This window comes from Spea bombifrons, chromosome 10 (assembly GCF_027358695.1).
Source record: "Spea bombifrons isolate aSpeBom1 chromosome 10, aSpeBom1.2.pri, whole genome shotgun sequence".
Classification (NCBI taxonomy): domain Eukaryota; kingdom Metazoa; phylum Chordata; class Amphibia; order Anura; family Pelobatidae; genus Spea; species Spea bombifrons.
Window position 1 is genome coordinate 14,522,568 of NC_071096.1, and position 14,278 is coordinate 14,536,845.

General features: G+C 37.0%; 1 protein-coding gene across 2 annotated transcripts in view; it reads right to left on the reverse strand.

Annotated features, from left to right (window-relative positions):
- Positions 1-244: 244 nt before the first annotated feature.
- EPS8L2 (EPS8 like 2) overlaps positions 245-14,278 on the reverse strand; it is a 60,985-nt gene continuing 46,951 nt past the window's right edge. The window contains exons 8-22 of one of the 2 annotated variants that reach the window (XM_053448713.1): positions 13,957-14,084; positions 13,086-13,165; positions 12,373-12,499; positions 11,293-11,381; positions 10,485-10,559; positions 10,175-10,323; positions 9,503-9,653; positions 7,935-7,973; positions 7,346-7,443; positions 6,809-6,920; positions 5,621-5,749; positions 4,828-4,969; positions 4,348-4,522; positions 4,041-4,173; positions 245-2,591 (exon numbers count right to left, since the gene is read on the reverse strand). In XM_053448713.1, the coding sequence (XP_053304688.1) occupies positions 2,520-2,591; positions 4,041-4,173; positions 4,348-4,522; positions 4,828-4,969; positions 5,621-5,749; positions 6,809-6,920; positions 7,346-7,443; positions 7,935-7,973; positions 9,503-9,653; positions 10,175-10,323; positions 10,485-10,559; positions 11,293-11,381; positions 12,373-12,499; positions 13,086-13,165; positions 13,957-14,084 (1,699 nt within the window). In that variant the 3' untranslated portion in view covers positions 245-2,519. The remainder of the gene's footprint in view (positions 2,592-4,040; positions 4,174-4,347; positions 4,523-4,827; positions 4,970-5,620; positions 5,750-6,808; positions 6,921-7,345; positions 7,444-7,934; positions 7,974-9,502; positions 9,654-10,174; positions 10,324-10,484; positions 10,560-11,292; positions 11,382-12,372; positions 12,500-13,085; positions 13,166-13,956; positions 14,085-14,278) is intronic. The other variant, XM_053448714.1, reaches the window with a different exon arrangement.

Here is a 14,278-nt window from a genome sequence, read left to right on the forward strand (position 1 = left end):
GTGTTTGAGAGTTTACACATTAAGATAATAAATCTTGATAACTGTGATCCTCATATGAATATATCATGTATATGGAATGTCTCGCTTAGGGTAGTTTCCTGTTGTGTATGGCCCAATACTACCTTTTGTATAGGGATTTCTATAAGACCTTGCCAATCCTTTTATATAAACAAAAACACAATTACGGGTGGTATATAATTTAACCAGTTTAATAAATCTTACACATATCAATTATTGTATAGTCTCACATTGTACAAGTGTTTTTGTTAAAGGAATAATTACAATATACATTTTGTAGCTAGAAATAGAAGACATACAGATGGAGATCGACAGGGGGAAGGCATCTGGTTTCAGTCAGTAATATATTATTCATGTTTACCATTTGAGTTAAAATAGATTTTGGTAAGACCAATAACAATATAGGAGTCCAGAATGATTCCATTTACATATTGCTACTGCGCACTCTATATTAAATCTAATAATGCATCTTTAGGACACATTCCTCTAGCACATTCACACCTTTAATATATATCAGATCACATAAATTCATGTAATAGTATGGAGTTCATATGACATTTCAGATTTCTGACTATTCGTTTTAAAGCATGATATGATGTAAAGTACATTTTCATGTGTTTAAATTGAAAGCACTGTACAATGAAATTGTAAATGGCATTTATGCAGCCACCACCATAATGGAACCCTGCTTGGATACAGACATTATTTCACTACATAAGTTCTCCTTATGTATTTTTGGGGCACCACCAAAAAAGAATGCATATTAAAGTACTTTGTAAGTAGTTTAATATCCATTTTTAACCTGTAAAGCAGATAACTTACCTTTAGGAGAAGCTCCAGAGCATCGCCCCCCCACCCCCATCTGTGGTGCCATATTTTGTCCCATTGTTGCTGTCTGAAGAAGGTGATCAGTGGCAGGAAAGAGCTCCCAAGTCAATAGGATCCCTTGCTTCTCATGCTCGTTAGACCCTGTTTAACTTGTGCACGCGCCAGCTCTGGAGTTGGCTGGTGGTTACTATAGCTCACATTTTAGCGTGCCGGATATGCATTCAGCCGAACACATTTCCTGGAAGCTAAGGTGCTGGATAGCAGGGAAAGAGGCAATACAGAGGGTACGATTCTGTAGAAGTTCTGTAGAATCGGAATTATACAATTAATTATATACCTGCTAATTTTTGGGCAATGAGTGTTCTACTCTCCAGAAAATATATCAAAATATAATTACAGCTAATAGAAATTGATCATATAGCTCCTTGTTTCTAGATCTTGGGCTTCAGGAATTTGGTTACTTGTTTATATGACATTATGTATTCTTGGGATTGGGATTCTGTTTAATTTAGAAATTAAATGATATCTCTATACATTTATTGAGGATAAATTATATAAGATGTCGCAGTCTTGTGACTGCTAACAAGTTTGTTGTTTAGGGAGGGAGCAACATTATGATATACAAGGTTAGATCGACCATAGTTACAGAGAAAATGTACAGATATAACTCCAGAGAACGTAGGCGTGACAATATTAAATACTAATGCAGTGCTAAGGGGTTCCACTGAGAGGAATCCACCCTGGAACTTTCTGACTAAACTTTCTATCCTCACTATCCGACAGCATCCTTTCACTCACACTTGAGTGGGGGGTTTCATGTACCCGACCCTGGGAAGTTTGCATTTTTTGCTGAAGTAGTGAAAATGCATAAGTTTAGTTAACAAATAAGCATTACGTTTCCATTTCTAGAATAGACCCCACTCAAAGTTTTGACTGATGTGAGCCACTGCTGCGTTAAATCTATTTTATAAAATATATGAATATAAATGTATATATATATATAGAAAAATAATACTTTCATGCAATACTTAAAGATCTACCCTCTGTTTAATTCTGCAGCTGCCAGTGGGAGGAGAAGCTGTCTTTTCCAGTAGCTGAGAGGTTAAGGAAAGAACTTGCAGTGGCAAGAGAACAAAATAAGTCCAGCAGATTTAATATATAAATATATGACATATATACTTATACATACAGATGCAGTCGGCTTTATTGCCAGGGCTCAATTTACATGCAAGGCATAGCCAGACAAAACCGGTGCCCCTATCCAAAAGAGAGGTGAAAATGGTTATATAGGAAGTAGTGCATAGCTTACATGTCTGGAAAAGGGTTAAAGGTGGCATTCAAGGTCTACTAATTAAACAAGATATAACACCCCGAAACAAAATGAGTGGATCACATTTCTGAGTAGAATTTTGGGGTGAAAACAGAACACCACTTTCCAACATGCGTTCCACAATGAAGTATGCAATAAAGCCTACCGCATGTTCATGTACACTCATATATATATATATATAGTATGTATAGTCTTTTCTCTTAAACATATAAAACCATAATCCTTTCTCAGCCATAAAGCTGGCTTACAAAGCAGCGGGTGATTCTGCAAGGCGTTGAGGGTCTTTTTTGAAAAGTAAGTGCAGATAGTAAAGAAAGTAGGTGGCAAAGAGGAAGGCGTTGAGCTAGTTGGGAGATTCAATCCTCTCTTGACGTTTTTTCATTATTTCTTGGAGTTCTGAGTCACCTTGACTTTTCTGAAAAAGAGAATTCAAACTAAATTGTATTTTTTCTGGTTATATTTTAATAGGAATCCCTGACAATATTAACAGGACTATAATGGGCAGGCGTTAGTTAACAATGAACCCTAAAGAAAAACAGAGTAGTTTTCATCCGTCTAAAAGGTTTTACAAGACGGCCACCTGGCCCATCACAGGGCTATGGTGTTCTAAGATCATACGTAACAACACTTAAGTGTCTTCAAACCTTTGACTACATTAGCAGGCACATTTAAGATAATCTTTACTGGAATATGTATCTAGATAAATGTAATTCAATACATGTACTATTCTATTTTTCAAAGGCAACAATTCCTAAACAGTTCACTTTATGTCTAAAATAAAGTACTTCTTGTGGCGGAGTTTACAATTATCTCTCATGTTCACTCCACTTAAATAGAGTTTGTGCATGTAAATAATACATTAGACACTTGTAAGTAAAAATACAATAAATATACAATAATGAATGGAGGTCAATATCAAAACATTAAATGGACCAATTAGTTCATTTAACGTTACCAACTGAAAGGGGCACTCGGAAATTGTGGTAAATAATAAAAAATATTTGTATACACTATGGTGTGATAAACTTAAAGTAGGTAGTAAAAAAATCTGACTTGAAAAACAAATATATTAGAAATATTACCACTAGATGGCAGCACTGTGTTGAATTAAAAAAGGCAGAATTAATTTTATAACAAATGTATAAACATTAGGACATATGGCAGAATTACTACTATACCATAATTATTATAGTTTACAGACTGCCAGTGTTTAGTCAGTGAATAGTCAGTCATATATCAAAACAGTTCAGGTCAGCGGAGGGATTTGTTTATTTTGGGTGCACATCCAAAGGGGCAGGTCTTTACCAGACCATTTTAGGTGACTTTGTGATCTATATACAGCTATTTATGTAACTAACATTTAAGCGCTTCCCAATTCTGTACACATTAATGTCAGCTTTGTTACTCCTTAATATCTACATGCACATCAAACATTCTGAGCTCGCAGAAAAGTAGGGCCAGGGGTAGCAGGGAGTCTCAAAGAGGAACTGTCCCTCTAAAAGAGGTGTACTTTGTACTTAGGGCTTCTATATGACCAGGTAGAGAGAGCACTGCCAAAAACAAAATAGGTCCTACAGACAAAAAACAGTTTAACCAAAAAATGTATGGCTGTTAAAGCACATTGCGTTCTGTGTTCAATTAAGACTCTCTTTAAGGTATAAGGGCTGTGGCTTTTGGCCTCACATTGAAAAACACACGCACCAACATATACTAACACTGTCTCATGCATTCATTCTCACCTTCACTTGCTTAGAGGTAGCATTTAGTAAGTATCGGGGACTCTTATTTGTATGCACTTTAAAAGCTGTTTTGTTATTAATTTTGTTTGGTTACAAAAAGTTATTTTAGCTGGATTATGGCTTACCTCTAACTCAGACTTCTGAACAGCCAACTGGCTGTACACCCGAGCCCCCTCTTCTCCGCACACTTTCTTTAGCTCTTCCTTATTCAGAGAGAAAAGCTGTGCTCCATTTAAAATACCCAGTTGCCCTGAGGTCCTAAATAAAATAGATAGCAAAACGATCATTAGATTATTGTCATGATGTAGAACACTGTTTGGGTTGTGATCCTTTCTGCCCCAAAAAATCTATATAATAAAACTTTATATACTTGAAAATATGGCAGTTACCACTATCCCTAACATTTTCCACTAGTCAAAATTTTGCACGTACCCTTTACTGAAGCCCTTGGCTTCCAACCAAGCTTTGACCTCCTCTGGGTCAGACTGCAAGGTTAGTGGAACATAGACCTGAGTTTTCTCAATTCTGAAGTTCCTTTTGGGTGGCTGATTACTTGTGATTTTCTTTAGAAGCTCGTCATTCACCTCGTCCATGTGGTGGATTAACTCTGTAACAGGAAGAATGGGAGAGCACACTGTTAATTGCATAAAACACCTAAAAGACTTTTTGGAAATATCACACAGAGAATAACAAATAAATGTATTCTCCCTAAAGAGTAACCCTTTTCGTGCCAACAAGGTATGTGGTATGTGATTGGCAAGGTGGAGCCCAGGAGGCGCCCAAGAGAAAAATGTGTCCTGACATTGAATACATAAAAATATTAAGATTTTGATCCATCCAAGTTACCATTTTTAAAACCTTTTGAAACATCCTGCTACACGAGACAAGTAAAAGTCCCACATGGTTACGTACGTTCCTTGTTGTTCTGGCTAGTTGACCATCCTGCCATCTCGCTTCCCCATTTATCTCCAGCGTAACTCCCAGGAAGTTTGTATACTGGGCTTACTGGTCCCCCACCTCGAGGACTCTGGTCTCCTCTGTATTTGGATCCAGGCTGTTAAAAACAAAATGAACATTATTTTTTGCAAAATATTTTTTGTGAGGTCATTTTGAATGAGAAAATATTCAGGACATTACTAGTGAAGCATCATAAATAATAGAAGTAAACTGCGGTTTTATCGGTGCATTGTTAATTTGTCCTTAATTTATCTTTTGTTTGTCACAATTTAATCTTTAAGTGTAAATAGCAGGTCATATGGTATCCTGTGTTAGGTAAGTTTCATTAATATATAAATTAAAAAAAGAGAAGGTAGAACAATTTGATAGTAACCCGAAATTGCTAGAAAGCTATTGTTTGTGTTATATAGTTTTTAATACATTGTATATAATACAATTTTGCTGCTCTGTGTAACATTTGCTCTGTCTCGAAATTATAAAATAATATAGATTTGTGCATCTTTAAAGCTAGTGAAGAAGATGATGTTAATAGGATGTATACAACCTCATATCGCATATATAATCAACAATACAGTTTGGATCACTTTAAACGCTTTTTGTAAATCCATTTTTTTTAACACAAAATCTTAATGTGTTGTATATGCTATTGCCCTGGCTTCCATCATGCTCCGAGTATCAAAACAGATGAAGCATATAGCACACTAATTGAGCAACATACTGTCACAATTCTTAGTTTTTCAAACATTACCATTCCGTATGGTCCATCTGGCTCAGATGATTCTTCGTTTGACACGACATCAAGTATGTTATATGGAACATAACCTTCCTGCCTGGCCCTGTTTCTCAACTTCCACCACTGCTTATTGTCTTCTACAACCTGTAGGACAACAAACATATTCTAAGTCTATGCAATATCAAGCATGGGATGCGTAATTATTTTGGACATATTTAGTTTAAAAGTAAGGGACTATTTAATGTGTCCTGAAGTCCTGCACCATTCCCTCGTCCATGCTTATAAATCAAAGACAATAAACAGCCCCCCATGTGCTTTGCTGATGGATATGACCCATGTAATTCTGTCATTCCCCCCCCATGTAATTCTGTCATTCCCCCCCCATGAAATTTCCACATTTTTTTTTTAATCCTGCCAATTCAAGTGAACAAATAATACAAATTAATAAAAAATAAAACATGCAGCTAATGTTTTAATTATTACAGTATATATATAACTAAATAATAATAATACCAATAATACAAATCTTTGTTAAATGAAATAAAAATGTATTTATTTTTTTTATTTTACATTGTCTATTATTTTATTTTTGTTAATTTTCCACAGAACAAGGCCCCGCAGAATAGAAATCCTCGTTCAGCATTCAATATAATGTTGTATACAACAATGCAGTGCAGCATTAATGAAATGTGGGTTTTGTGTTATATTTTGTTTCCAATGTGGTATTTTAGGCAGTAATGTAGTCTCTACGTGAGGTTACCTACAAACACCGTACAGAGCTAATTCTTTATGGCAGACCTAATGAAGTCCCGTTTAAGCTACTGAAATCCCTTTAACTACATTGATCTTCCTTAATGAGATGACAGAGGCATTTCATGGTTTACTAACAGGCACTAAGAGAAGGACGTTGAGCTTTGTCAGGTAGGATGGGTTAAAATGCAGTGGCCAAACTATATGCTAAACCCCCAAAAGCTATGGTGGGAGATCATCCTTTAATTAACTGAATGACATGAAGGAAGATGAGGGGACAGAGGGTTTCATCATTATTTATATGTTTTATATCAATGGTCTGCTGTGGCTCATGAAAGTCCCCAAGTCCCGAATGCTTCAGCAGTGAGTACAATGATGCCCCCTGGTAGTAGAGGGTAATGCTGATATTTGTTTAAGTATAAACCAATATTGGTGTATAAACTTGTGCTTTACCTCAAGAACTTCATCTTTCAGTACAGACAATTCATTTGCGTTCCGCGCAGTGAAGTCATAGCGAATTTTGGCGAATTTCTGAGGTTGGGCAGGCACTGGAGCCTCATATTGCCTTGCAGAAGAGAGAAGCAGATAATATTTGTATTTATATTTCAGGCAACCAAAATCTGGTTAAGTGTGACAGAACCCAAACGACTTGGGGAGAAGATCAATTCATAATAATTTTAAGTACTGTTATCTGGTAACAAATGATCCAAGGTTTCAAAACATGCTCCTGTCTCGGCAGGTGCCACAGAAGGTAGCTCCTGTCTCGGCAGGTGCCATATTCCGGCATTAACCTTTACTAAACACAAAAAAGTCATTTGTTTATGGGTATGAACAAAAGAAACTAATGCAGATTAAATGAAAAGTGATTCAGATACATTCCGTCATTGCTGGCATCGAGTAAGAAATGTACCGAGAATTAAAAAAAATTTCCTTAGTAAGAAAACAATGTCTCAACACCATACATCCAGCCTCATAATCACCAGTACTTACCTACTGATCTTAGGACTTGTGGAATGATCAAGAGTTTTTTCAGGTTGACTTTGCTTAAAGGATGATGAGCGGTAAGGATTTCCATTGGGTGGAGGAAGCTAGAAAATGAAAAACAGTTCTGTTGTCTTCCTGAATAAAGATGGTGTTTTTTCCAATCAGAAACCTAATGACATACACAAGGTGTCCTACTGAATCAATCCATTGATCCCTTATTTCAGTACAGTGAGGTAGTGGCAGCAGTTGGTTAAAGTGGCGACTGATAGGGGCATAGAGCTTGTTGAGCAGTATCTGGCAAATGTGCAAAGCTTGATTAAGGTGCCAGAGCCATTCGTAGTCTCTTAATTTGGGCTTTTTTAAGTGTTCCTATTTCAGAGCATTCACTCTACCACATTGGGGCTGATTTGCTGTGAATGCTCCGTTGGCACTATGGGAAAATCACTGCGGATTGTCCTTATTACTATTCCACTATTTATTTTCAGTAGTGTCAATTTGGACATTCCTCTCGGAGTTAAAAAGCCACCCGATATGTAAGGAAGAAAAAAGGGATGGCATACTCTAGATCAGGTTACAGGTTTGTTATCTCTCTTACATTTGTTTTGGGTTCATGGTTATCTGATGGCTTCCGATTCTGAAACACATTAACCAAATTAAAGCAAAACATAAGTGACAAAGAATTTGTAACACATGCAGCCGATGCAAAGGAGCACTCGTCATATATCTAGGGAATTATTAAATAGCAAACAAATGTAGACATGTATCTGATCAGACTCCCCCCATATCTGAGAGTATGCCACTGATTTGTAATACAGTCTCACCTGGTTCAAATAAGTTCACAGCAGATATTTCTACATGGACAGGATAGAAAACCACTACCTATTGTGTACTTTATGTTTATTTGCACTAGAAGGCACTGCATCAGACTTTATATTTGAGTATATCTGTATATGTGTGGGATTGATACGAATTATCAAAGTGCAGTCCAGTTCCTGTGTTAGTTGAGTCATTTGGCTTTATTTACATGGCTTTTTGGCAGAAAGGCTTCCATAAAGACCACTTCTGTACAGACTTCGCCAGACAGTAGATGGGTGTAGCAGGGTCCCACTCTTTTCTGCTAATGCTATGCTGATGTCCCTGCTGGACATCTTCTGATTGCGAAGGGAAGTAAGGATGTGTCTTTCATTTCCTTGGCCAACCTCTGCATCTATGGTCATCAACACTGCACGTTTCTTTGAACGTGGTCAGAACATCTGGAAACCCCTGTCTTGTTGTTGTGCTCAGTCTTGCCATGGTGCATAACTTTTGACATTAAACTGTCTTCAGAAACCTCATCTTATTAGTGGGTTTGGCTGTTCCTTACCTAGTTGTGTTCCCCTAGTTTTTTGGAGGTGTTTCCCCTCAAAGATTTCAGTTTGTTTTGCAATTGAATTGTTCACGTTATAGGTCACATCAAAGGTGGAAAAAGTTCTGACATGATTTATCTTTGTCTCATTCTTTAACTTCTCAAGGACCTGGTACTTTAACAGGGGGTGTAGACTTTTTATATCCACTGTTTATATATATGGCTGCAGTGATATTAGCCAAATCAAGTGTTCATTTGTAATTTATGGTTTTCTGAAATGTATGTTTCAACTGGGGATCGCCATGCCAATGGTGGTGTAACACGTAGTTGCATAATGGTGTCTTTATCCGTAGAATAATAAAAATAATATGTGCTCTGTCATATATATATATTCTGTGTATGTTTTGCCAGCAGATTAGGACTAACCATACTATGTTTCCCTGTACGTAAACACTCGACCAGTACGTTTTTTTCATTCATCATACCCTGCCATTATGAAATGGGAGAAATGTGTGGCCTAGTAAAGGTCCATTTTAAAAAAACTTCTATTTGCGGTCCTAGGGTAGACCCATTTAAAAAACATCTATTTGTAGTTTGAGGGTAGTTTGGCCTACCCTTCCCCTTAAGGACCACAACGAGGAATGATCTTGGCCAACGATAGCTAACTATGCGTGGGAGCTTCAGAAAGTAGGAAGATTAAGTAGCGCACACATACTGTACATCCTGGTTACAAAATGTGAGTTGTTAGAATGTGAATTCTAAACATGTTAAATCCAACCCGATGGTCCTTATGATTTCCTTATCTTAAGCTCTCTCACCTCTTCATGGATCCTAGATTTCATAACATCTGGTGGGTGTCCTATGTCCAGCTCCCAGGGTGCGCCATGAAATATTTCAGTTGGGGGCATCCACCCATTATTAAATTTTGGAATATACTGTGGAATCACTGGTTCTCTTGGCCATTCCGCCCTGGAAAATAGACAATGGGGATTATTATAAGGTTGGAATTTAAATCGAAGAGAAACTTTCGCAGCATTTAACATAATCACATTACTTATGCTTTTTGTGTAATTCAGTTCAATTGTGTTGGAGATATTTTGGTTTAAAAGTAAGCTAGTAGAGCATGTTTTCCTGTTTTGAAGTTAACTCCTGTCCTCCACCCCCATGTAAGGCAGTTAGAAAGAAAATAAAACATCTGCAGTCAGCAAAATTGGAGCACAACTTAACAAAAGGACAAAAAAAGTTAATGGAGAAGAATCATGCAGTTCCTGAAAAAAATATGTCTGTTCACACTCACAGTGATATACACATATGGTGGGTTCCTAACACATGTGTTCAGGTAGAACGTGCTGTACCATTAATAAGCACTTCACAGTGTGTTTATATCCTGTTACTGCAGCAAATTATCAATGAATTTATTATGTCCCATAGCCTCAAGTAAAACGTTGGGCGGCTCTGCAAAAGGCAATATCACCTAATTCCACTCTCACCTGGATTTAGTCCATCTCTCTCCCAGTATTTCCCAGACTGCCATTTCTTTAGGGGTCAAATGTCCCTTAAGGAAGTCAGTGGCCTCTTTAGATAGCAGAGGACAGGTGATTGACCTCCCAAGCTCTGGACCTCCTGAGCTATTAATTATCTAAAAGAAAAAGTACAACACACAAAATTATTTAGTGACAGTAACAGTGATATTTGGCAAAGTGCCATTTCTTTAGTTCTTAGATCCAGATCACCAAACTTATTTTTGTAGATAAAATGCCTTCACCTTAAATCACTAAACAAAAAAAGAAATATATTCACCAGCTCCAACGGTCCAAAGATGAAATGAATCAGCTCAGCAGAACTGGGATTCTGAATGTGATTTTTTAGTTTGGCCTAAAAACAAAAAAATGTACAAAAATGTAGAAAACTTGTTATTGAATAAAAGATGAATACATTCTTAAAATATTGTACTTATTTAGTCAATATTATTTGATAAATGGATGAGGATATGGTAAGGACAAATTGTTAAATAATGTAACGGGACCTCATGTTGGTACAAAAAAAGCTACTTAATGAGTTTCAGCACATGCGTATTACATAACATTTTAATTATTGAATGCCCTTGAATTATATATCCCTATTAAAAAATTGGGAGAGAGAAAATAATAACATTAAAATTGACAATATACAAAACAATAAAGCCAATAAAGTTGACCTGCTCTTGTGAGTTTACCGTCTATTAGGTGGTTGATAGGGAATAATACAAGGTGTGGGACTGCTTGGGTTGGATTGATTGTAGTGAGGGTCATTGCAGAAGTCCCTGGTCTGGAGTTCTTGAAGTTGGAAAGAGCAGATGGTTTCTTTTGGGAAGCAGGTGATGGATGTTGGGAGGATAGATTGTATGCATCTATGGTGAGTTTTTAGCAAGGGACTTATGAACTGACTTTGGTATAAAATGGTCTTTGATCTTTCTGTGTCACTATGTGACTGGATCAGGTGTACTAGTACTCTCACATTTATGAACAACATCCAAACCTTCACATAGAAAGGTTTATAAATATGTATGTGACATGAGGTCTGGTTAACACTTAAGACTCCAAAGCTTTAAAACAGGGTCAATTCTTACCAAAAGATTAATAGCCAGTTTGATCTTCTGGTAGCAGTCGATGAACTCCATTTCTGTTGGTGGTCTTGACCTTAATGTGAGGACTCCCTCTGTTATCAGGAAAAACATAAAATGCTATTACCATGATGTTTGCTTATACCTGTTGTTTGCATTCTGGTAACTCACAAAAAAACTAGAATTATGAAATGGTAGAAATATGTGGCCTGGTAAAGGCTCATTTACAAACTTATATTTGTAGTTCTAGAATAGGGCTTTCCATCTTCCCAGCTTATCCTTCTGAATAAAAACAAGGCTCCACCACATCACATTGTTGTATAGCACTAACAGGAATTTTCAGTCAAGCAACATGACGGCTATGGCATCATACGAGGTGCTGGAGCATTACATGTGATGTTATGGATCCTGTAGGGGACGGATATCGTTCACACAAAGATCATGTGACTAAGTAATTACAGTATATGTGTGTCACACTTTACTGCGCTTAACCATTATATCAAGTGATTTCTCATACTCTGAACATAAGTGAGTGTATTCTGATAGCATAAGTTACACATTAATTATTTCATAATGCCATTCATTGTCTCTTTTAATAGGGCTACGTTTTCCAGCATCATCGCCCAACCTGAAGCTACAGGACCATTCAGTGTCTATGAAATACAAGAAGTACATGTTAATTGTGTAAAGCTATGGATAGAAGAAGAGCATGTAAATGGTTTTTGAAGGCAGGAGCTATATGAATTGACTGCTGAAGTGGTAATGATGAATTGTTGTACAACAATATTCATCTTGGGAATTTGTTGCTGCTCACCTGGTCACTTTTGGGCTGCAATTAAGGATTCTTTCTGGGGTAAACTCCAACTCAGAGCTTCACAGGTCCTACCAAGGCTAGTTGCAGATCTGAGAAGCTAATGTTAATGCTCCTTATTTAATTAAACTAATGTTTTTCTCTGCTGAATTAAAGTAACATGCACTATGCAAGTCCTTTTATACTCTTTAGGTTTCTATTTATCTCCAGTGTGTTTTGCTCTGTGGTCACAATAGTTACAGAATAACAAAAAATATAAACAGATGGATTATTACCGGCTGGACCTTTCTTTTTACTCTTTTTTCCTTTCTTCCTCTGGTTCAGTTGCTTGAAAGCCTCGGCTGCTTTCTGCAGCTTGGCCACAAATACCTCAATGTCATCCAGTGTGCAGTTTAAGACTTGCTGTAATACAGATACAGACAAGATGAGAAATCCTAAACTGTCAATGTACCAATGTACAAGTAAACCAATAGTAAGCAAAAAGGGTTAATATACATTTCCCAATATTTCAAAAAGTCTTTTACATGACTTTCTTACCTGTAGATATATATATATATATATTAAAGTAAATAAGTAAGTATATTTTCTTTGCACAGCGTAATTTTAAACACATCTGTTACTTAAATACAAATTACTGTGTTTTTTTAGAGCTATAGAACACTATGATACACTCTTACCCAGCAAATATTCTCTCATACAAAATAAAGACACTAAGGGAGAAAGATAGAACACCCTCCAAAAGAAGGAACCGTTGGGAAATACATTAATGCATTATTCTTTTGACTGATTACAGAGAACTTTTGTATGCATTCGTCTTTGGTAGAGAAATCAGAGGCATTTAACTATCCCTATGAAGAATGTCACATATAACTCAGGTTTAAACAGGCCACGTCGATCATGCATTCAGATTATTAGGCGACACTATTGTAGCATGAAAAAAGTTATATTTTTTTATATATACAAAGTCATGGGTTTTTTTCACACTTACGGTTTCTTTCTCAATTTTTTGGGCTAACACTTCCCGAGACTCCTCTGGCTCTATGGAGGCATTACTACGTCGATCAAACTCTGTGGAAGTAAAGACATATACCTCTGAACACTGCTATATAAGAATTAAAAAGACCAACACAATTATACTTTACTTTACCTACAAGTGCTATATGTGGCGGATGTGTAAACTAAGCAATCTGTGTCCCAATATCACATAAGAATTGATGCAGATTTCTCTCCTTCTGCTTCATCTTTACACCTTCAGTAAATCATAGCCCCAAGCTTTTGGACTTCCTGTGGTTGGGGGCCTGGTAGAATACACCCTAACATTCCTGGTGTCCAAACTGGGACACCTTGATTGGGACATGGGTATATGCAGGGCTATAGGTGGCAATGGGTGCACCTACCCCTTTGCGAGGTAGTGAAGCCAGAAGATCCGGGTGTCCCCAAGAAATCCTGACACTTAAGAAGAGGGAGGTATTGTATTCCTTGCAATGCCCGTTGGAATGCCAATGAATAAAAGGATAAGGACCTTTTATTCATTGGCATTCCAACGGGCATTACAAGGAATACAATACCTCCCTCTTCTTAAGTGTCAGGATTTCTTGGGGACACCCGGAATGCTTAGTTCCCATATGTGCCAAAAGTCCAGACATTTTCAGGATATGTTTAAATAGATTAACTCCTGCATTGTGGGAAGTTTGGAGCTATTGATTGACATTAAGCTATTTTCTCGTTAAATGTTTAAGGATGCCACCAATAATTGCTCTACACCCCTGATAGCTTGCATCAAATAAAATTACAGTAATAACAAAAAAATGGTCTGCAAGAAAGGGAAAAGAATATGAGGACACTTTATGTAAATTTACCAATCTCATTGGGTGGAGGAGGGGGTATTACACGGTTTCTGTTGTCTCTGTAAGCTGGTTTGGGAGCTGTGGCGGGAGGCTGAGGAGGCAGAATTGACTCCCTTTGTTTGATTTTCTCCTGATTAATCCTGTAATAGAAAATAAAGTTCAATCATTTGTAAAATCTAGCAATAATACAGTGACCCAAAGAAATGTCGTCCAATATGTTAGACGCCATGGATCCCCCCCCCCCCCAAGATCTGGAGTTCTTTATTATTAGCTAGAGAGACAGTTTTTCAGCAGAAAGTTAGCTTGTGTCTGGTTTTCACTATAACCTGTCGTT